The 21,614-nt window shown below is 43.9% G+C and overlaps 1 protein-coding gene across 1 annotated transcript in view; it reads left to right on the top strand.

The window, feature by feature from the left end:
- LOC115148792 (protein phosphatase 1E) overlaps window positions 1-14,110 on the top strand; it is a 65,901-nt gene extending 51,791 nt beyond the window's left edge. The window contains exons 2-7 of the mRNA XM_029691021.1: window positions 971-1,092; window positions 3,659-3,858; window positions 6,234-6,422; window positions 6,624-6,767; window positions 6,929-7,022; window positions 9,313-14,110. Coding sequence (XP_029546881.1) covers window positions 971-1,092; window positions 3,659-3,858; window positions 6,234-6,422; window positions 6,624-6,767; window positions 6,929-7,022; window positions 9,313-10,238 — 1,675 coding nt within the window. The 3' untranslated portion in view covers window positions 10,239-14,110. The remainder of the gene's footprint in view (window positions 1-970; window positions 1,093-3,658; window positions 3,859-6,233; window positions 6,423-6,623; window positions 6,768-6,928; window positions 7,023-9,312) is intronic.
- Window positions 14,111-21,614: the final 7,504 nt, after the last annotated feature.

Below are 21,614 nucleotides of genomic sequence, written 5' to 3' on the forward strand. Positions count from 1 at the left end.
CAAGAGGAACACCTACGTTAGAATGCTGGTCTTTGACTACAGCTCAGCGTTCAACACCATAGTACCATGGCAGAGTTCGTGCCTACAAAAAGACGCCATTACTATTGCCATTATTATTCACCTCACGGCGCCTGGCAACAAGGGCGTGTCCATTTACTGTGAATGTTTTCCTACTTCCGGCAGCATTCCTCAGAACTTGCATGCCAATTGATCTAGCACAGCCATCTAGTGGCACCATCTCTAACTAGATGCTAACTAGCTAGCTAGCTATTTGGTGCCGAGAACCTAAAATGTAAGGAGGAAAACAACTGTTTTCGATCAGGAAGTAGGTCAAGTGGGCAGGGCATCATAGGGGAATACGGAACTAAAAGACCCTAAATAGAGTGGTGGCAGAACAATGCTCAGGATCCCCCACCAGTGTTAGGAAACTCCTCCATTGGATCCCAACGGTTGGTTGTGTCACTCATCTCATTGGGGAGTTGCAGCGATGAAACAAGATCGTAATCACGAAATTGGGGAGGAAAAAGGGGGTACAAATTACAAACCAGGAGCGATTGGAACATGGAAAATTAACAGGCCTGTCTCATGCCAAAGGACAGACAGACAGACTTCTACTGTGGGATTGGTTAAAGCTGCTCGATGGAGGGAATTACTTCAGTGAATTCAATTGATGGTAGGCCTAATGGTTGAAGTGAGAGCTGGTCATTGAGGACTGTAAGTCTATAGGCTGGTCTCTCTGGAGTATGATAACTCAGGTAAGGTTGATGTTACAGCTACAACCTAGCACACACTCTCTCTCCATCATTCTCTCTCAATCTCTATGCTATATGATTGGTAGATCTGGTTGCTACAGTATAATCATCCTATACCTCCTTCCATCTATTCCTCCTAGGCTTTTATTTTACTTCCTCCCTGGTGTTGAATGGATGTTTTAACCCCTCTCATTCTCTTTTTTCTCTCTCTCCGACAGTAACTGCCCCTTCTCCCTGGCGGCTGCCCTGGCGCGGGCTACAGCAGACAGTGTTCTGCAGAGTGACCTCTCCATCTACCACATCCAGAAGACCGTTGAGGATGGAGTAGACCCTTTCCCCCGTGAGTCCCCTGTCAGCCTGCGCATGACATGCAAAATCAGGTCATGTACTGACCTAGCTAGGCTACTGAAAGGACAGAGGTACTTTTTATTCAATATATTGGCTTAAAGCCTTAATCATTTCAGGTGTTGTTTTATTCAACACCGTGGACAAATGAGAAAATCGCCAACACACAACACATTGTGTTTGTGGCACAGCTGCTACAATCTCTTAGCGAATAATTAGCATTAAAACAGTTGCGCTTCCTGGCTCACTTTTTTTATACCACAGCTTGATGTCAACCGCTGTCACTTTGAATTCCCTTTACTTTGTCAGTTACAAAACAAAGCACTCTGTGGAGCGAGCGAGCGAGAGCAGAGGTCTTTTAGAAGAGAAGGGAACAGCAATGAATAACCCTGCGACAGTCCTCTTTTAAGATCTCTGTGTTCTTATCAGAGAGAGAGAGGGAGGGGGAGAGAGGGAGGCAGAAAGAGAACGCAGGGGAAAGATAATTTTGGCTCTGGTGATTTGCGTGATGGGGTTGCTGTCTTGGGACGGAGGGTGGGTTGGTGAATGTCAGGTGGGCGGTAAGAGTGGGTAAGAACAGAGGATAGCAGACAGCCTGGCCATCTATGCCCAGGGCAGAGGAGACACACGAACACACCCACACACCCACACACACAGGGCTCCCACTGCTCACTGACAGGGCTCTGAGATGGAATGGGAGGTTAAATTTAACTACAGAGCCTGGGGAGTTAGGGAGAGGAGGAGGAGGAGGAGAGGAACGGAGAGGAATAGAGAGAAGGGGAAGAAAGGAGAGTGAGGAAGATTGGAGAGTGGAAAGACCAAGTCCTTAGTTCCACTAGGTGGAGCAGAGAATTCATTCAAAATGACCTTGTCCAGATATTCATTACAGAAGCTATGGGGTCTTAAAGAGATACTGCGAGATTTTGAGATTTTGGTTGTTTTTCTTCTTACCCTGAGTCAAATGAACTCATAGATACTATCAACTTCCTCATTCTGTCCCGCTGTCGCATCTGGCTACTGTGTTGACTTGAGAGGTTGCGCACAGCCTATCATCCGTGTGGCCACGGCGGATGAATGAAATGCGTACATCAGAGACAACAGTAAAGTAAAAAAGCATTTAAAACAACTATAATCTAAATGTTAGCGTTTCAAATGAACTTGTAAAAAATACATAGAGGACCAAGTGCTAACCACCAAGCTTTGGAATAGTTAGGTCTATTTCCCTGTTTTTGAGAGGAGCATGCAGAGACATAAAAATGGTATCCATGAGTTCATCTGACTCTAGGTAAGTAGAAAAACAGCCTAACTTGAAATCTCACAGTATTTATAGGATTATAGGTATCTATAGTAAAACATAGGACTCTATAGTAAGCATCAGAGCTTCTTAAGACGAGTTATAACCGCTGCTCTTCTGTAAATTACGAATTAACAATTGGTGAGCCCTTTGCAACAAACAGTAAGCCCACAAGTTTTCATACGAATGTCAGTCCCCCAGTTAATCCCCCCTCACAACAACCAAGGTAACTAGGAAACAGAGTACTTAGAGAGGTTTATCTATATTTCAGATTCAACAAAATAAAAACAAACACTTAAACATTGTCTCCTGAGTCCCTCTCTGTTGCTCGACTTGCTGTGACAGAGAAGAAAAAGACTAAGGGCTTGATTCAATCCGAAGCCCTGAAGAGCTGCACTACAGCACAATAAAGGTTTAAAGGCAATGTTCTCACATTAACGGAGACTCCATTCACGGTAAACGCTGCATATGTTGGCTCATTTGGAAATGACCTTTACATTTCAATACGGATTGAATCGAGCCCTAAATTAGTTTACTTCCTCGACATTCCGTCAGTGAGCTCACACCGATGCTGTTTAAAACCCCAAAGCCATTTCTTATTCACCTATGAACACATTTTAAAACATACAGAAATAACAAACATCCAAATTGAAGCTGAAATGATTGATGCTTTCTGTTCTAATGGGAGTACTGTAGGTACACAGACTATGATAACCAACCAAAACATGTTTATGTCACTTATGACAGGAGAGATTATACAGTGCATTTAAACAATTCAATGTCAATAAATATGCAATATGCAATGCAATATCAATGCAAACTGTCACTATCAATGCAAGCATATTTACTGTAAGACAACCAAAAATGTATCATCAGAAACGTTGACAGTAATCCAATAAACCCTGATGTTGACTTACATGAGTGGCTTTGTGTTCAAGAGCTCTAGTATGGAATACAGGTGTCCCAGACTACCGGGTTAATTGGGACTGATTGCAAACGTGTGTGTGTGTGTGTGTGCATGCGTATGTGTGATTACGTGTGTATGGTTTCATGTGAGTCTACATGTGTGTATTTTAATGTGAACAAACGTGAATAACATCTGGAGGCTATAAATGATGTGCATTCTTTTCACATGTGCACCTATGCATGGATACATGCGTGTATAATGTATATGTGTGCGAGCCTGAGGTCTGATCACATGCCATTTGTGTGCGTGCATGTGCGGGTGCGTGCGTGTGTTTGTGCGTGTGTGTGTGTTCTCTTTTAGAGATTGAGTCGGTGGCCTTTGCCCGGCTCATCTTCAATAAGTTGTGTGAAACATGCTGCCTGTGGCTGAAAGACTTCCCTTACCGCCGCCGGCCACAGCCCTACTACGAGACCTCCATCCACGCCATCAAAAACATGCGCCGCAAGATGGAGGACAAACACATCGTCATCCCCGACTTCAACACCCTCTTCAACATACAGGTAAGCATGAACAGAGTAATCCTTAACCACAGGTCTAGGATCAGTTCAACATACAGGTAAGCATGAACAGAGTAATCTTTAACCACAGGTCTAGGATCAGTTCAACATACAGGTAAGCATGAACAGAGTAATCCTTAACCACAGGTCTAGGATCAGTTCAACATACAGGTAAGCATGAACAGAGTAATCTTTAACCACAGGTCTAGGATCAGTTCAACATACAGGTAAGCATGCACAGAGTAATCCTTAACCACAGGTCTAGGATCAGTTCAACATACAGGTAACCATGAACAGAGTAATCTTTAACCACAGGTCTAGGATCAGTTCAACATACAGGTAAGCATGAACAGAGTAATCCTTAACCACAGGTCTAGGATCAGTTCAACATACAGGTACGTATGACTCCAGCATGTCGCTAGGTTGATGAAGAGAGCAGCCTTCAACCACAGATCCAGGATCAGATTACCCTCCAGTTCTTACCATAACCATTAAAGGGATATGGACTCTTTAAATTCAATTGCAATTGATTGGTGTTTCTGGTAAATGAAAAGAGGAAAGGTTGGAAAAAGAGGGCTCGAGTACTACTGTAGCCCTTTGGCTTCTCCCTAGTGGGCTAGGCTTGGGTGATATACCGTATACCGGAGTATTTAGACATAACGACGCTATGATTTTCAATATCATTACAAAAAATATATATAGGTAGAAGAAATGTGGGTTGCCCCCCCCCCCGTCTCTCGTGGGCTGCGGGGGTGCGTGCTACGCCACTGCTTATAACTTCACTTTTTTTCTGAGAAATAGCACCCCTTGTGTGCACATTCGGTAATACCGTAAACCCCAGTGTGGTACAGAAACAGTATGACGGTATGAAATCTGGATACTACCCAACCCTATAGTGGCCTTAAAAGTGCTCACTCTAAAAGGGCTCTCTAGAAACCCCAAGACACATGGCGGATGGCATCCTGATGACCACAAAATCAATACCTTGTTCTTGGCAACACTCAAAATATACCCTCTTATCAAAGACTCCAGGATGTCTGTCATTGTTTGAATGTTTCTTAGCAGCATTTGGCCTAACACTTGATGCAAGAATAGTAATACACAGTATCACCACGTGATACAGCACATTTCAATTCAGGAAGTAAACTGAAATTCCAATTCTAAATTGAGGAAAATTGGAATTGGAATTTCAGTTTACATCCTGAATTGCCTGAATTGAAACGGAATTCACCCCAACCCTGTAGAGACACTCTTCAAAATTGCTGCCGACTGGCTAAAAAGAGCATTTTATTATTCTGTGTATATCAGCTAATGAAGAGACCCCCCCACTGAGTGGGCTAACCCAGCTGGGAAGCTATCGACTCACTTCACTATGGGGGGAGATCAATAAAACTCCCCTAAATGAGTTATTCCCATTACAACCCCAATAAGAACAGTCAATGATAGCACAGTAGGTTGCCGCTGGTGAATGAAATGCTTCTAATAGCATTATTAGCTACAGCACTCTAACGTGCTCCCTCGGGCATGAAGGAAATGATTTCAATGAAGCTGAACAACACACCCTCACACACACACTTAAACACACACACACACACACACACACACACACACACAGAGACAAACAGACAGATAGAACTGGAGCTAGAAACATTTCGTTGCACCTGCGATAACTCCAAAATATGTATACACGACCAATCAAATGTGATTTGTTTTGACAGACACACACCAGCCTGATAATGGCATGTTATCTGAGCCACACAGAGTCAATCAGTCATTGAAGTCCTATCCTTCTTAGTTCTCCAGTCCTCCCCTTACGTCCCCTCTAAGCCAACTGGCCAGTGAGACGGCCCCGGGACAGACAGACAGATGCACAAGCGCAAGGATCCTGACATAATTATTCAGTTGGATCAAATGTTTATCCCATTCTATTAGCTAAGCATGCTAGTGGCGGGTAAGCCTGCTAACTGGCATTAAACCCCAGTTAATTAAAGCAAATAGATGGAGACGCAAGCAGGTTATATTTGATTTGCATATTTGTGATGAGGCACTACTACACATGCCATTCATGGAAAACACACAACGTCACGAGAGTGACACGCAACTAACTATGCTGTAGAAGCAATTGTAATTTAGAAAACATTACTATGATGAGTTCCATTTCTTTATGGAAGCTTGTTGTAAAGATGATTGAGACAGATGAATGCTTTGCATTGCTTCATACTCTTGATGAGAGTCTATACATGAATTACTATCATGTTAGAACAGGTGATGAAGTGCAGAAATAAGAGTGCTTCCTGAAAGTATTGAAGCTCTAAGACATTGCAGGCTCATCCTCCTGTCATACTGTTTTGACCTTTGACCTGTGTGTGTGTTTTCAGGACCAGGAGGAGCAGGCCTTCTTCGCCGTGTTCGATGGCCATGGGGGCGTGGACGCCGCCATCTACGCCGCCAACCACCTCCACGTCAATATGGTGCAGCAGGAGTGCTTCAGCCAAGATCCTGGGGAGGCCCTGTGTCGCGCCTTCAGAGTCACCGATGAACGCTTCATCCGTAAAGCTAAGATGGAGGTAAGGGCTCAAATTGGTATAGTATGGACATTTTCATTCAATCAAATGGGGTGTGGTCAAAAACGGATTGAAATCAAATGGAACGACCCAGTAGACATGTTACCGGACATTCATATATGTTTATGTCTAAATGTGTGTGTGTGCTTCCACCCGTATGTATGTATGTATGTGTGTCTGTCTGTGTGTGTCTGTGTGTTACAGAACCTGCGCTGCGGCACCACGGGTGTGGTGACCTTCCTGAGGGGGCGGACCCTGTATGTGGCCTGGCTAGGGGACTCTCAGGTCATGCTGGTCAAGAAGGGCCAGGCCGTGGAACTGATGAAGCCTCACAAGCCTGACAGAGAGGTCACGCACGCACACACACACACACACACACACACACACACACACACTTAATCACTGTTCACTTCACACACAGGGGATAACATCACTTGAGCAGAGATGTCTGTCTCATATACAACCGCATATCATTGTACATAATACTATCTTTCTCTCTCCCTCCGCAGGATGAGAAGCAGCGCATTGAGGCTCTGGGAGGCTGTGTCATCTGGTTCGGCACGTGGAGGGTTAATGGCAGCCTGTCCGTATCCAGAGCCATAGGTGCAAACAATCACTCTATGCCTTGTATTTATACAATTCCCATATAAAGTACAAGGGGTCGGAGTGTGTCGAGCAGAGAGTGTGTGTGTGTCGTGCAGAGAGTGCGTGTGTGTTGTGCAGAGAGTGCGTGTGTGTGCAGCTCACCACTCAGCAGGAGGCCCATAATCTGTCTAAACTATCTTGGTGATTGAGTGCCACAGCCAAGGATCAGCTGACACTGTGCTGTGTGGGGGACAAATAGCAACCCAGAGGTGGGGGTTGAGGGTTTCCTGTAACTTTATGCATACACAAGTTTTACGTAACTGCAGGTATTTACAATCCTAATGGGATTAGATGGAATAATCTCACAGCTCCAATAATACCACATCACAATCACAACAATGCTGTTGTTCTCTTGAAAACGAATGGCCTCTACATTGGAATCAACTGTGAAGACTGCCTTAGAATCCAACTGTTACTATTTACATACACAATAGGGTCGGGGTCAATTGAAGTCTATTCAGGAAGTGATTCGATTTTATTTCCCCCCAAAAATGGAAATAACTGACCTCAATTCTAATTGACCCCCAACCCTGATGCACAAGGCAACTTGAGGCTAGCTTCTAGTCTTATTTCCTGATAGTTATTTTAGTGGTGGCTAGTGAGAAAGCTCTACTGTGACCTGCTGTTCCCTAATCCTAAAGCTCCACTAATCTGATATCAAAACAACCGCTTCCTCGACAGCAAATGGCTGCTACATAACAACTGTTATGTTCATTCCTGCTGCATGAAGGAGAGGAGAGAAGACAGATATTGCAACACTGATATTCATACGTATATATAAATACATTAGTCACAAAGGACCCAAAATGACGCCATTCTTACGCACGCCTTTCCTATGCACTTCTCAGTAGTTTCAAACTGACCTTATGAAGGTGTGTAACGGGCTTTGCAGGTGTCACACTTGTTGGCCAACAGATTTTCTCGTGGAGTTTTCATTCAATAGGGTTTTCGGTACATTTATCTTAAGCCATCCCTTTAAATACGCTGTACCTTTTATTTTGTCGACAGACTAGAATATATTGAGAGAACGGGTTAAGAAAATAAGGATCAATGAAAGAAACCCATCTAAATATATGCATATTCGTCTCCGTTTCAACACCAACTGGTGTTTAAAATGACTCAATCAACTGTTACTAATGATCCTCAGCAACAACCACACGGCCGTGACGACCTTTACAGAGGAAGCAAATGAAGGTAAATGAAACAATGGAATTAAATGGAATGATAATGTAGGCTATACCAACTTAAGGGAACTAACAGTAAATTGGCAGATGAATATGTGTGGTTATTAGGCCTACTGACTGTAGATACTGATAGTGACTAATATTTAACATGATAGAAATAGGAAGCAGAGAAAGTCGGGGTAGCCTATAATTAAGCCATTCAAGAGTTCCCATCCCTGCAAGTTAAAAGGCTGTACAATTACAATTCTACATAATGGCACAGCATTTCATAAACTTTACTGTGGGAATGTTGATATGCTTCAGTTTGCTGCCATATGACTGGTTAAACATTAGTCTCCAGGTGAAATAAAACAAGTGTCATTTATATTTACAATTCCCTACTCATTTACCTAGCTCTTATCAATAGCGCTTATCAATTTGTAAATTACAGTGCATGGAGAATGATGTTATTTCTATCATAAAAAATGAAGTGGATGCTTTTTCCACTTGGAAACTGCAGATTCGCTCAACCTTATTCATGGTTTCCTCTCGCATAAAGGTGGTGGAATTATGAATAAATTAAGTCAAGGTCAGAATACGGCGTATCTGTAGATACACCTCTGCCACACGTTCATTTCTTAGAGTTCCATCCCGAACGAATAGCAGGTGAATAGCATGAATACGCAAAGAGAGAAAAGTGCATAAAAAGGTTATAACATTCCGTTTACGCGCTCTTAACTCGGTTTGGAATCGGGCCAAAGGGCTGAACAACAAGTCTAGGTGATAAGGTGGCAAGCAGCAGATGTATCATTTATTATTAAACGTTAAAGGAACATTTATTATTTGTTTTTCTCAACCATGACTTCAAAACACAGATGCATAGCCTTGTGGACTTGACAGATAAAGCAGCACTGAATATTACACGATGTTGTTGTCAGCTCTTTGGGGGTTTAACAGGTTCCTGTTCAGCACTTGGTCACAAATGTTTTTATAAAAAGTGCTTCAATGAGAAACATTTGACAATATAAAGAATACATGATTTGTTTTCTTCGTTTCTTATCTCGCTTTGTCTTGGTGATTGACAGGCGACAATGAGCACAAGCCCTACATCTCTGGCGTTGCTGACCAACACATCGTCCCATTGGACGGCACGGAGGACTACCTGATTCTGGCCTGCGACGGCTTCTACGACACAGTCAGCCCCGACGAGGCGGTGCGTGTGGTCAGCGACCACCTGACGGAGAACAGCGGCGACAGCACCATGGTGGCCCATAAGCTGGTGGCCTCCGCCCGTGACGCCGGCTCCAGCGACAACATCTCAGTCATTGTGGTCTTCCTCAGAGACCTCCGCGCGCCCCCACCGGGAGAGGAGGACGAAGAGGGGGAGGAGGGAAAGGACGAGGAAGTGGCGGAGGTGGAGGAGGAAGGTCAAGGGGAGATGGGCTGCCAGGATGGGGGCACCACGGACGTTGGGGGGAAGGGTCATTGTTTCCTGCAGCAGTGCTCGGCTCCAGCCGACCTGGGCTATGAAGACCGCACGGACTCGTTGACAGACAGAACCAGCCTAGGCCTGCTGGGGCCCATGCTGGGAGAGGATGGTCGGATCAGGCTCCCCCCTGCCTGCTCACACCCTACCCCCTCCTTAGCCCTCAACCAGAACCTCATGCCTGCCGAGGGCCATGGGGCGGCCTGGTTGCCCTGCCTAGAGGAGGAGCTCCAGGGCTCCAGGCACAAGCCCCAGCCTAAACCCTGTGTCCCCGCCTGCCAGGAGCCCAGCTCAGATGGACAATGGCCCCTGGCGGCCGCCCTGTTTGGCCACGCGGGGAGGCGCACCCGGAGGATGGAGTGCGTGAGCCCCAGGTGGGGGTGGGTGTCCCGGCGTTGGGGCCGTGCGCCCAGGGAGCTCCCCGGCCTGCTGCACTCCACCCGTAGTGTGCCCTACCCCCAGCGCTGCCCCGAGAGGAGGCCCGGGGTGGCCCTGCCCCACCTACCCCACGGCAGCAGAATCTGATGATGTGACCTAATCTCCACTAGCTCCTCGATCTCCTGCCCCTTCCTCTATCTGACTACAGTCATTATTTCATTCATCCATCCATCATGAGTTCCTCATCCAGGACATGGCTCCGCACCCATGCCCTCACAGCCCCATTCAGGAGGCAATCTACCTACCCCTTCCCATACCCCCACAGCCCCATTCAGGAGGCAATCTACCTACCTACCCCTCCCCATACCCCCACAGCCCCATTCAGGAGGCAATCTACCTACCTACCCCTCCCCATACCCACACAGCCCCATTCAGGAGGCAATCTACCTACCTACCCCTCCCCATACCCCCACAGCCCCATTCAAGAGGCAATCTACCTACCTCCCCATACCCACACAGCCCCATTCAGGAGGCAATCTACCTACCCCTCCCCATACCCACACAGCCCCATTCAGGAGGCAATCTACCTACCCCTTCCCATACCCCCACAGCCCCATTCAGGAGGCAATCTACCTACCTACCCCTCCCCATACCCCCACAGCCCCATTCAAGAGGCAATCTACCTACCTACCCCTCCCCATACCCACACAGCCCCATTCAGGAGGCAATCTACCTACCCCTCCCCATACCCACACAGCCCCATTCAGGAGGCAATCTACCTACCCCTCCCCATACCCACACAGCCCCATTCAGGAGGCAATAACAATTCTTGCACCTGGCCCGTATTGCAAACACACACTGTACTGTACTTTCCGATTCATAATGGAAAACACATTATCCGCCCACTCTATCTACATAGATGGGAGTACTTAATACAGGATTATAAGTAGTGGTCACTTACCTGAATAAATCCAACATATATAGATTAATATGTATTCCAGATGGGAGCACAATAGAGGATAATGGCATGTAGAAGGGATATTATTAACAAATGATATTCTATTTATAATTTTGGGGATGACGTCATCCAAGAGCAGACATTAGTCAGTCCTTGTCAAATTGAGTTAACCTTTACATAAAACTAAACACGAGATGTGTTCTCATTGACAAGAAATCCTTCCCAACAGGCTGGGTGTGAATAAGTTGCCAGACTTACTTGGCCAAGATAGTTCAGACGACTCAGCAGAACATGTGCCTTCCCTAAATAAGAAAAAGTTTATGGGAATTTTGAGCCTCAGTCAACAAAACCCTTTCTAAGCTTCCCATTACAATATGGACCCGTGTGTTTCATATCGCTTACAGAGGCTACTCAACCAACAACTATCCGGATTTTTAAATTCACTAACAACAATAGACCATAAGAATGATGAATGCCAAAGACTTCATCTCTGGTTTGACAAATATAGTAAATTAATCTTAATCTCACCATCCTTTCAAATATGAATGTTTATTTTATATTGAAACTCCATAGAAGATGCTATATACTGTAGCAATGACTAGGTTCTGTAAAATGTGCCTCCATTCTCCTGGCCCAGGCAAACGTTGTTTAATATATATCAAAGACAGTTCAGTATTGCTGTTGGAAAAACTCCCAATCTTTTCACCTTTAAGAAAACAGGAATTGTTTGTGCCATTCCTGACATTTTTAACTCTTACTAACACATTGTGCCATTTCCACACTTTTTTTTCTTCCTAACATACCCCCCCCCTGCCCTCCCCAATCCCACTGAGTTCCCAGGAGCAGGAGACAAGGACACAGGGTATGAGTGGCCAAATCCCCTCACTGACCCACAGTCACACAGAGAAATACCCCCAGCCAGTCAGTCAGTTCCCAGTCACTGTCATTGCTTACTGCTACCCTGAAACACCTAGCCGTTGGTCGCCTGGTGGCCTCCCCACTGAAGAACATGGTGGTCATTTACAGAAGGCCATTTGGACAGTCATCATGAAAGATCCCCAGAAAGTAGAATGTATTCCAGTTAAAAAATGTACATGGAGCTCTCCCAGGACCTTCATAGATGGGCCAGTAGGACTGAGACAGTAATGGGGTTTTGGACTGTGGATGTAAGACAACCGTTTCTGGATGCAGTACACCTGGAGGACACACTATTCTGGAGGCGTTTGTTGATCGTGAGATACTTTATCAGCTATCCACCGTATCCTCGCAAATCTGAGCATTCTATCCTGGTGTTCCAGTCTGAGAGAGCAGGATGTGGATAAGCACACTGACTCTCGGGCAGAAAGATGCCCATGCTTCTGTACCTTTCCCTTTGCGTAAGCAACACCTGCATTTTGACTCTTGGAACAGCGGACCACACAAATTGACATTTTCTGACCAATTATGAAAGACAACCAGAAAGTCGAATATATAAGGGTAGTTATCAAATGCCCCGAGTCCCCCCAACTTCATCCCCAGTCCCACCCCTACCCACATCACCTGCTTTTTCAAAGCTTTCTGCTTCTTTTGGAGAGCAAAAAAAACGCACATCTTTCCCATCCTAAATGTTCCTCGGACGGGGCACCAATTTCTTATTGGAATTGATCGTAAATTCACATATTATGTACATGTAGGTATGAATGTGTGCAGGCGTACGTGTGGGTGTGTGTATACGTGTTGAGGGTATTCATGTGGTCTGTCTTATAAGTCTACTATTTAAAATCACCACTGTAAAGTCAGCAGGATGGTGGAACAATATTCTGTGTTGATATCAAGCTTCACAGCCCCCAGCACTCTACTGTACTTTTCATGTGACACCTTTGGAAGTAGAGTTGTGTACTTTAGCAGTGCTTGAGTGACAAGGGAAGATGGGAATTCAAATGCTGGGCCACATTTCCACTGAAATGTCAAAATGGTCCCCCACCTCACAGTCCTCTGACACTGCAGTCGTTTATAAGACGCTGAACCTTCAAGCCATAAACATAAAAGTGTATGCTATAATTCCCCAGCTAAACTTGCTTGTTCACATATCCCATAGTTCCTCTCTCTCTCATCCACTTCTGCGGTATGACCCTTCCCTTCTACCCCCCCATGTCTATATGACCCTTCCCTTCTACCCCCCCATGTCTATATGACCCTTCCCTTCTACCCCCCCCATGTCTATATGACCCTTCCCTTTTACCCCATCATGCCAGTATGACCCTTCCCTTTTACCCCCCGTGCCTATATGACCCTTCCCTTTTAACCCCCATGCCAGTATGACCCTTCCCTTTTAACCCCCATGCCAGTATGACCCTTCCCTTTTAACCCCCATGCCAGTATCACCCTTCCCTTTTAACCCCCATGCCAGTATGACCCTTCCCTTTTAACCCCCATGCCAGTATGACCCTTCCCCAGCTGACAGAAACAGACCTCGCTGTTCAGGTCTGTTCCCCTCTCTCCCCTTCCCTTTCCTATGCCACTCCATTGCTCTCCATGACTCTGCACTGTGTGTCCATGTACACAAAATGCTTTGTTCCTGTAAGCAATAATGAATCTTTACGAGTTGCGCATGGAAAGGCTTTTGTTCAGAGGGTTTGTCTTCACTGAGCAAGGCAGAGGGAGCTAGAGCCAGATCAAGCTAACAACAGCCACCCCCCTAAACTCTTACCAGTGCTCACATTGATGGGCACACATCACTTTACTTCTGCTCGATGGTAGAATGGGACACAACCTAGGATGTACCCCTTAGAAAGTTGTCGGTGTATATAAAACACTACCATGTTTGGCGGCCATATTGAATTAGTCTCAAAGAGAAACACTAGAAAGTGTTTCTATGCTTGGCCAGCCCCCTGTGACAGGGTGGTTCAAACTCTGTATGCCGGGCTTCCCTGAAGACAAACCCATGACCAGCTCTTCCCCAACCTGCAGGTTAGGTAAACCAGTAAAAAGTTTCAGTATCTCTATCTTCTGTGTTGTTCTCGTAGTATACAAATGTGTATCTTAACGGTGACTATTATCATGTATAAAGATTAGACCAAGTCTTTTGTCTAAAGGGTTTTATTTGACCTCTTCTGCAACCGGATGGATTTTAATTAGACCTTCTGAATTTTCCCAAACATTTTTGGAGGTGTTACTCTCGCTATTGGCGTGTGTGTAGGCCCATGTGGCAGCTGCCCTCAGGTGTGTGCTGGGGCTCCAGTTGCTCCACCTAGAGATCCAGGGGAATTAATTAGAGTGTCTTCAGCCTCCACCTGTCAAGCCCTGGCAATAGAACAGCCATATTTAATTAACTACCCAAGATGCTTTTTAATCAAGCCCTCCAACTGTCCTGTGGTGATTTGCACATATGCCCATGTATGTACATGATGGCCAGTATTTACAGGGAAAACTCCACCCAAAAACTATCTTTTGGTATTTGTTTCATTAGTCCATTGCTGATATATTCCTACAATATTTTGCATGTCAGTAATCAAGTTTTCAAGATATGTAACTTTCAATATACAGAAATCTGGTCCATATGATGCAATTCTTGTTTGCTGACATGCAACAAATACTAAAAGATTGTTTTTGGGTGGAGTTTTCCTTTAAGGGAATGCCAACACCCTGTAAAGTGCATCAAGCATTGTTAAGATAGAGAATACAGATGGCAAGCTACAGCGTTTTAATCAAATATACTAGAAAAGGAAGAGGGCATTCCCTTGTTAACATTCAAGCAGAGAAACGGAAACATTGCTCTGTTTTTATTTCACCGTCCAGGTGGAATGAATGGTGTGCAGTCAGATGTCCATTTATCTGTTCTCTGGCATCATAAAACATTAATCATCATTACTTATTAATGTATACCTTTTTTAAAAGCATTATAGATCAAGAACACTTCACAAATCCCACCTGAATTTCGGAAACAGCTTTTCAGACTTAAGTTAAAAGTTGGTGCTTCACATAGCGCATATGGTACGGTATACTATTTACAGACGGAAATGCTGTGCAGAAGCTGCTTACACCTTGACCAAACCTGGTCCCACACGTATCTCAGAGCGCACCATAATGCTCATGTTCATTTTGTCCATCCCCACCAGATGCGTTCATGCAGGTTAAAATGCAGGTTAAAATACCAAAACCAACTGTGAACCAACTATATGAATTTGAGGACAGGTCGAAACACATGAAACACTCATGGACATTTAACTAGCTTGCTGTTGCTAGCTCATGTGTCCAGGGGATAAACATTGGCTTGTTATTTTACCTGAAATGCATATGGTCCTTTTTTTTTGCTGGATCTTTGTAGAATTCGCAACCATTTAGAGTCATACAAAATCGTGTGTTCTCTACTCTGACAATTAATACCCAGATAGAAGGCTAAACCTAGTTAGTTTTTAGTTCGTTTTCTTTGAAAGATGAACGAGGAGAGATTATTCAATCACCCATGTGGGTTAGTATGCATGTAAAAACCGATGACACGCGCAAGCAGTGTGGATGAAATGATTGAATAACGTGTATGTGCACATTTATTTTGCGATGCTCGCGCACGCAACGTCTGTGGTCTGGTCAGCATGTTAGTCTATATTTTTACATCATGTAGCAGCACCACAGCTGAGCTTTTGTACATGATTGACTGAAGGCACTTTTATTTTTCTGCAGGTCACGTCATGTCAGGCAAAAACTGAATTCTGAAGGATTCAAATTTAGACCATTGTACAGGTTCTTGTATGTATGTAAAGGTTTAAAGGCACACCAAGTAATGAGTAATGTTGTTCATCAGCTTGAGGACACTCACACACTACTTAATTACTATGCGGTTTACCAGCTGACATAACAGATGAGTGTGCGTTAATATCCACCAGGGTTCACAGAGAATCGTGTGTTCCAAATGTAATCAAGAAGCAACGCCACGGGAAGAGCCATGGCTTTAATCCATGAGTCACATTACTGATCAATTAAAGGGCATTTCGGGCATTAAAGACCAAATAGCCCCATTTTCTCATTTAGGAGAGTGCTTTCAAATAAGGGTGGGAGATGTACAGGGTTGCGAGAGGGTCATTAACCGAAGGCTGTAATTGGGACCACTTCAACGGAGTCTGGCGTGCCAGTCAGAGCTGCTCGGTTTGGCAGTCCTCAACAGACTCCTGTCGCTATAAAAAGAATAATCAGCTTCAACACTTAATCTGGATTTATTCAATCCGTCGTTGTAGTTGGGTGAAAGCAATGGGTGATGAAATTCAGGGGGAAGGGAGAGGGGGATTACAAGAAATACATTTTGAGCGGAGCAGCTTCCTGAACATAACCTTAACAGGTACAAAATGGTCATAACATGATGGTAAGAGACCTTACAGTGTACAATATGACCGGTCCATTATGTGGCCTTAACTGTGACAAAGATTAAAGAAAAGGCTTCACACCTACCAAAGTATACACTGGTTTAATCGGCCTAGAAAGCTGTTCAAATCCATCAGCAGTTCGAAACAACTTATTCATGAGGAATCGAGAATCAATTAAAACTAATGTGAGCTTTTAACCAAGAAAAAGTGTGTGGAGGTGAAGCATTAGTGATGGAACTTAATGACATATTAAATGAATCATAAAGCTTAAAGTAGTGTCTTCACACGTTACATCTCAGTTGGTAATGTCAATAAATATACAGTCATGCCAATTCCTATGGGGCTTTCTGGGCTGCAGACTAATGTGCAACATGTCCTCCTCTCCAACCCTCCTAAATGAAACCCTGCTTCCTGGCATGGTGGCCCTCTGAAAGAGGGGAGAGTTGGTGGGGACCGGATGCAAGCAGGACATGGCCAGTGCCAACGTTCACTCACCCAAGTAATCTCTGCTGAGCTGTTGCCGCGCCAACCTGGCAGACTGAGCCCCCACCGCCCTCCAGACCAAACCAGACACGTTTATTTGTATAGTGCTTTTCAGTGCAAGTAACAAAGTGCTTCACATCATAGAATAATAAAATAAAAGTACTAACAAAGAAACAAAAACAAGATATCTAATTAAAATCATACATTGAAATATACATTAAAAGGTTTGGTATTTAGTATTGGTATTTTATTAGGATCCCCATTAGCTGTTGCAAAAGCAGCAGCTACTCTTCCTGGGGTCCACACAGAACACAAAACATGACATAATACAGAACATTAATAGACAAGAACAGCTCAAGGACAGAACTACATAAGCACACAGCCTACATATCAATACATACACACACTATATATAGGTCAATAAGGGAGAGGCATTGTACTGTGTGGTGTTGCCATGCAACAATGGCTCTATATACAGTTGAAGTCGGAAGTTTACATACACTTAGGTTGGAGTCATTAAAACTCGTTTTTCAACCACTCCACAAATTTCTTGTTAACAAACTATAGTTTTGGCAAGTCGGTTAGGACATCTACTTTGTGCATGACACAAGTCCTTTTTCCAACAATTGTTTACAGACAGATTATTTCACTTATAATTCACTGTATCACAATTCCAGTGGGTCAGAAGTTTACATACACTAAGTTGACTGTGCCTTTAAACAGCTTGGAAAATTCTTTGGTAGCATTGCCTTTAAATTGTTTAACTTGGGTCAAATGTTTTGGGTAGCCTTCCACAAGCTTCCCACAATAAGTTGGGTGACTTTTGGCCCATTCCTCCTGACAGAACTGGTGTAACTGAGTAAGGTTTGTAGGCCTCCTTGCTCGCACACACTTTTTCACTTCTGCCCACAAATGTTCTATGGGATTGAGGTCAGGGCTTGTGGTAGGCTACCCAAAACATTTGACCCAAGTTAAACAATTTAAAGGCAATGCTACCAAATACTAATTGAGGGTATGTAAACTTCTGACCCACTGGGAATGTGATGAAAGAAATAAAAGCTGAAATAAATCATTCTCTCTACTATTATTCTGACATTTCACATTCTTAAAATAAAGTGGTGATCCTAACTGACCTAAGACAGGGAATGTTTACTAGTATTAAATGTCAGGAATTGTGAAAAACTGAGTTTAAATGTATTTGGCTAAGGTGTATGTAAACTTCCGACTTCAACTGTAATACTGTACGCTTTCTTGAATTTGTTCTGGATTTGGGGACTGTGAAAAGACCCCTGGTGGCATGTCTGCTGGAGTGTGTGTGTCAGAGCTGTGTGTAAGTTGACTGCAAACAATGTTTCTTGTAAAAAGAAGAAGTGATGCAGTCAGTCTCTACTCAACTCTTAGTTAAGAGAGACTTGCATGCATGGTATTTATATTATCCCTCTGATTACAATGAAGAGCAAGACATGCACTCTGTTCTGGGACAGCTGCAGCTTAACTAGGTCTTTCTTTGCAGCATGTGACCACGACTGGACAATAATCAAGATAAGACAAAACTAGAGCCTGCAGGACTTGCTTTTTGGAGTGTGGTGTCAAAAAAGCAGAGAATCTCTTTATTATGGACAGACCTCTCCCCATCTTTACAACCATTAAATCTATATGTTTTGACCATGACAGTTTACAATCTAAGGTAACAAGTATTTAGTCTCCTCAACTTGTTCAACAGCCACACCATTCATTACCAGATTCAGCTGAGGTCTAGAGCTTAGGGAATGATTTGTACTGAATACAATGCTCTTATACTGAACAGAAATATAAATGCAACATGCAACAATTTCAATTTCAAAGATTTTACTGAGTTACACTTCATATAAGGCAGTGCTTCCCAAACGTTTTATAGTCCCGTACCCCTTCAAACATTCAACCTCCAGCTGCGTACCCCCTCTAGCACCAGGGTCAGCGCACTCTCAAATGTTTTTTGCCATCATTGTAAGCCTGCCACACACACACACACACTATATGATACATTTATTAAACATAAGAATGAGTGTGAGTTTTTGTCACAACCCGGCTCGTGGGAAGTGACAAAGAGCTCTCATAGGACCAGGGCACAAATAATAATATAATAATCAATCATTTTGCTCTTTATTTAGCCATCTTACATATAAAACCTTATTTGTTCATAAAAAATTGTGAATAACTCACCACAGGTTAATGAGAAGGGTGTGCTTGAAAGGATGCACATAACTACAATGTTGGGTTGTATTGGAGAGAGTCTCAGTCTTAACTCATTTTCCACAAACAGTCTGTGCCTGTATTTAGTTTTCATGCTAGTGAGGGCCGGGAATCCACTCTCACATAGGTACGTGATTACAAAGGGCATCAGTGTCTTAACAGCAAGATTTGCCAAGGCAAGAAACTCTGAGCGCAGCCCTATCCAGAAATCTGACAGTGGCTTCTGATTAAATTCAATTTTCACAGAACCGCTTGTTGCAATTTCGATGAGGCTCTCTTGTTCAGATATCGGTAAGTAGACTGGAGGCAGGAATAACGAATCAGTTGTTTGTCGTCCATTTTGGGAAAGTACCTGCATAATTGTGCACCCAGCTCACTCAGGTGTTTCGCTATATTACATTTAACATTGTCCGTAAGCTTGAGTTCATTTGCACACAAAAAATCATACAATGATGGAAAGACCTGTGTGTTGTCCTAATGCAGACAGAAAAGGGCATCAACTTCTTTTTCAGCCTTAATTTTGTCCCACACATTGAATATAGTTTCGGAGAGTCCCTGTAATCCTAGATTCACATCATTCAGGCGAGAAAAAACATCACCCAGATAGTCCAGTCGTGTGAGAAACTCGTCATCGTGCAAGCAGTCAGACAAGTGAAAATTATGGTCAGTGAGGAAAACTTTAAGCCCGTCTCTCAATTCAAAAAACGTGTCAATACTTTGCCCCTTGATAACCAGTGCACCTCTGTATGTGTTACATGGTCGCTGCCCATATCATTGCATAATGCAGAAAATACACAAGAGTTCAGGGGCCTTGCTTTAACAAAGTTAACCATTTTCACTATAGTGTCCAAAACATCTATCAAGCTGTCAGGCATTCCCTTGGCAGCAAGAGCCTCTCGGTGGATCCTGCAGTGTGCCCATGTGGCGTCAGGAGCAACTGCTTCCATGTGTGTTACCACTCCACTATGTCTCCTTGTCATGACTTTTGTGCCATCAGTAGAGATACCAACACATCTTGACCACCAAAGTCCATTTGATGTCACAAAGCTGTCCAGTACTTTAAAAATATCCTCTCATGTTGTCCTGGTTTCCAGTGGTTTGCAGAAGAGGATGTCTTCCTTAATTGACCCCCATAAACGTAACGTATATATACCAGGAGCTGTGCCAGGCCCCCACGTCTGTTGACTCATCTAGCTGTCATGACGTGGCCCTCTTTGGGTATAGCTAGTACCATCCCCCTCTCCCTCACCACCTCTCTCTCCCTCCTACACCCAGGTTCTGTTATCTCAGGTTGTAAATTACTGGAGGAGACTCTCTCCTCATGGCCATGCAGTATAGAGAGAGAGAGTTTCACAGTAGAACAAAGGAACTTCTACATCACAGAACTTGAGAACTGAACAATATCCATGTTTTGGAGAATGTGTAAACGGTCGGTGGAGTAGCCAGCTACGACCTGGTCCGTTTTGTTTCATGTTGTGACCTCATGAAAGACAATACGGCCACATTACCATAACTCTGTTTATACAGGAGCCTCCATTATGAGGTTTGTGTCTAATTATTGTATAAAATGAATGAGTAAATATTAAACTATTTGTGAAATTATGTAAGGTGATGTTGAACCGTTAATGTGAGAGAACTTTATTCCCTTCAAAGTTGAACTAAGCGATTGGTCCGCCCCCGTGATCACAGACATGATCTGGCTCATGGGACAGCCCTTTTCTACTGTTACGAATAAAACCCCACCTGAAGAAATCCACTTCAGACCATGCATACCTCGGTCACCGAGAGGGCAAAGGTTTGAGTAGAGACCACACAAACCTCAGTATAAGCTAAGGTTGTAATGGTTGTTGAATTCCTAACCAAACCACGTGGAGCATTGGCTACACAGGTGGAAATGGTTAAACTCTGAGACTATCGATCCCGACAGAATAAGAGTAAATCTTCGATACTAATTACTAGTCTGCAGCTAGATATTATGTACCATTGAATGTGAGGACCGACAACCCCCGAAACATCTATTCTGTAAGAACATTTCTGAATGGGACTCTGAAGTATCCATTCTAACCACGAAAGACTTCTTGGAAGCAGATGGAGAGACGAGTGGATGATCTTTCCAACAGAAAGACGGACGATTCCAACAGAGATCTCTGACGACACACTGAGCGTAAATATATATTGATTGCAATGATTCCCGAATGAGTGAGCGTTCATGTGCAAAGGATTGGCATTTCAATTAATAATTAGCAACTGTGTAGTGACTCATGTAATTCCCGCCCTTCTCAGTCCACACCCACTTCCCTTTGTTCACCAAGCCGCCATGTCGGCTTAGCCCACTAGGGAACCTCCCCTATCATTTCCTTGTAACCATATCTACTGTTTGTTTGTTTATGCATTTCTGTGATTATTTATTTAGTTAGTAAATAAATGATTAAGACAATTGATGTATGGATGATTCATAGTAAAGGCTGGGTTCGTGCAGATAACCAACGATTTACGACGTTCGGAATGAGACGT

The sequence above is a fragment of the Salmo trutta genome, chromosome 15 (genome assembly GCF_901001165.1).
Source record: "Salmo trutta chromosome 15, fSalTru1.1, whole genome shotgun sequence".
In the NCBI taxonomy this organism is placed as follows: domain Eukaryota; kingdom Metazoa; phylum Chordata; class Actinopteri; order Salmoniformes; family Salmonidae; genus Salmo; species Salmo trutta.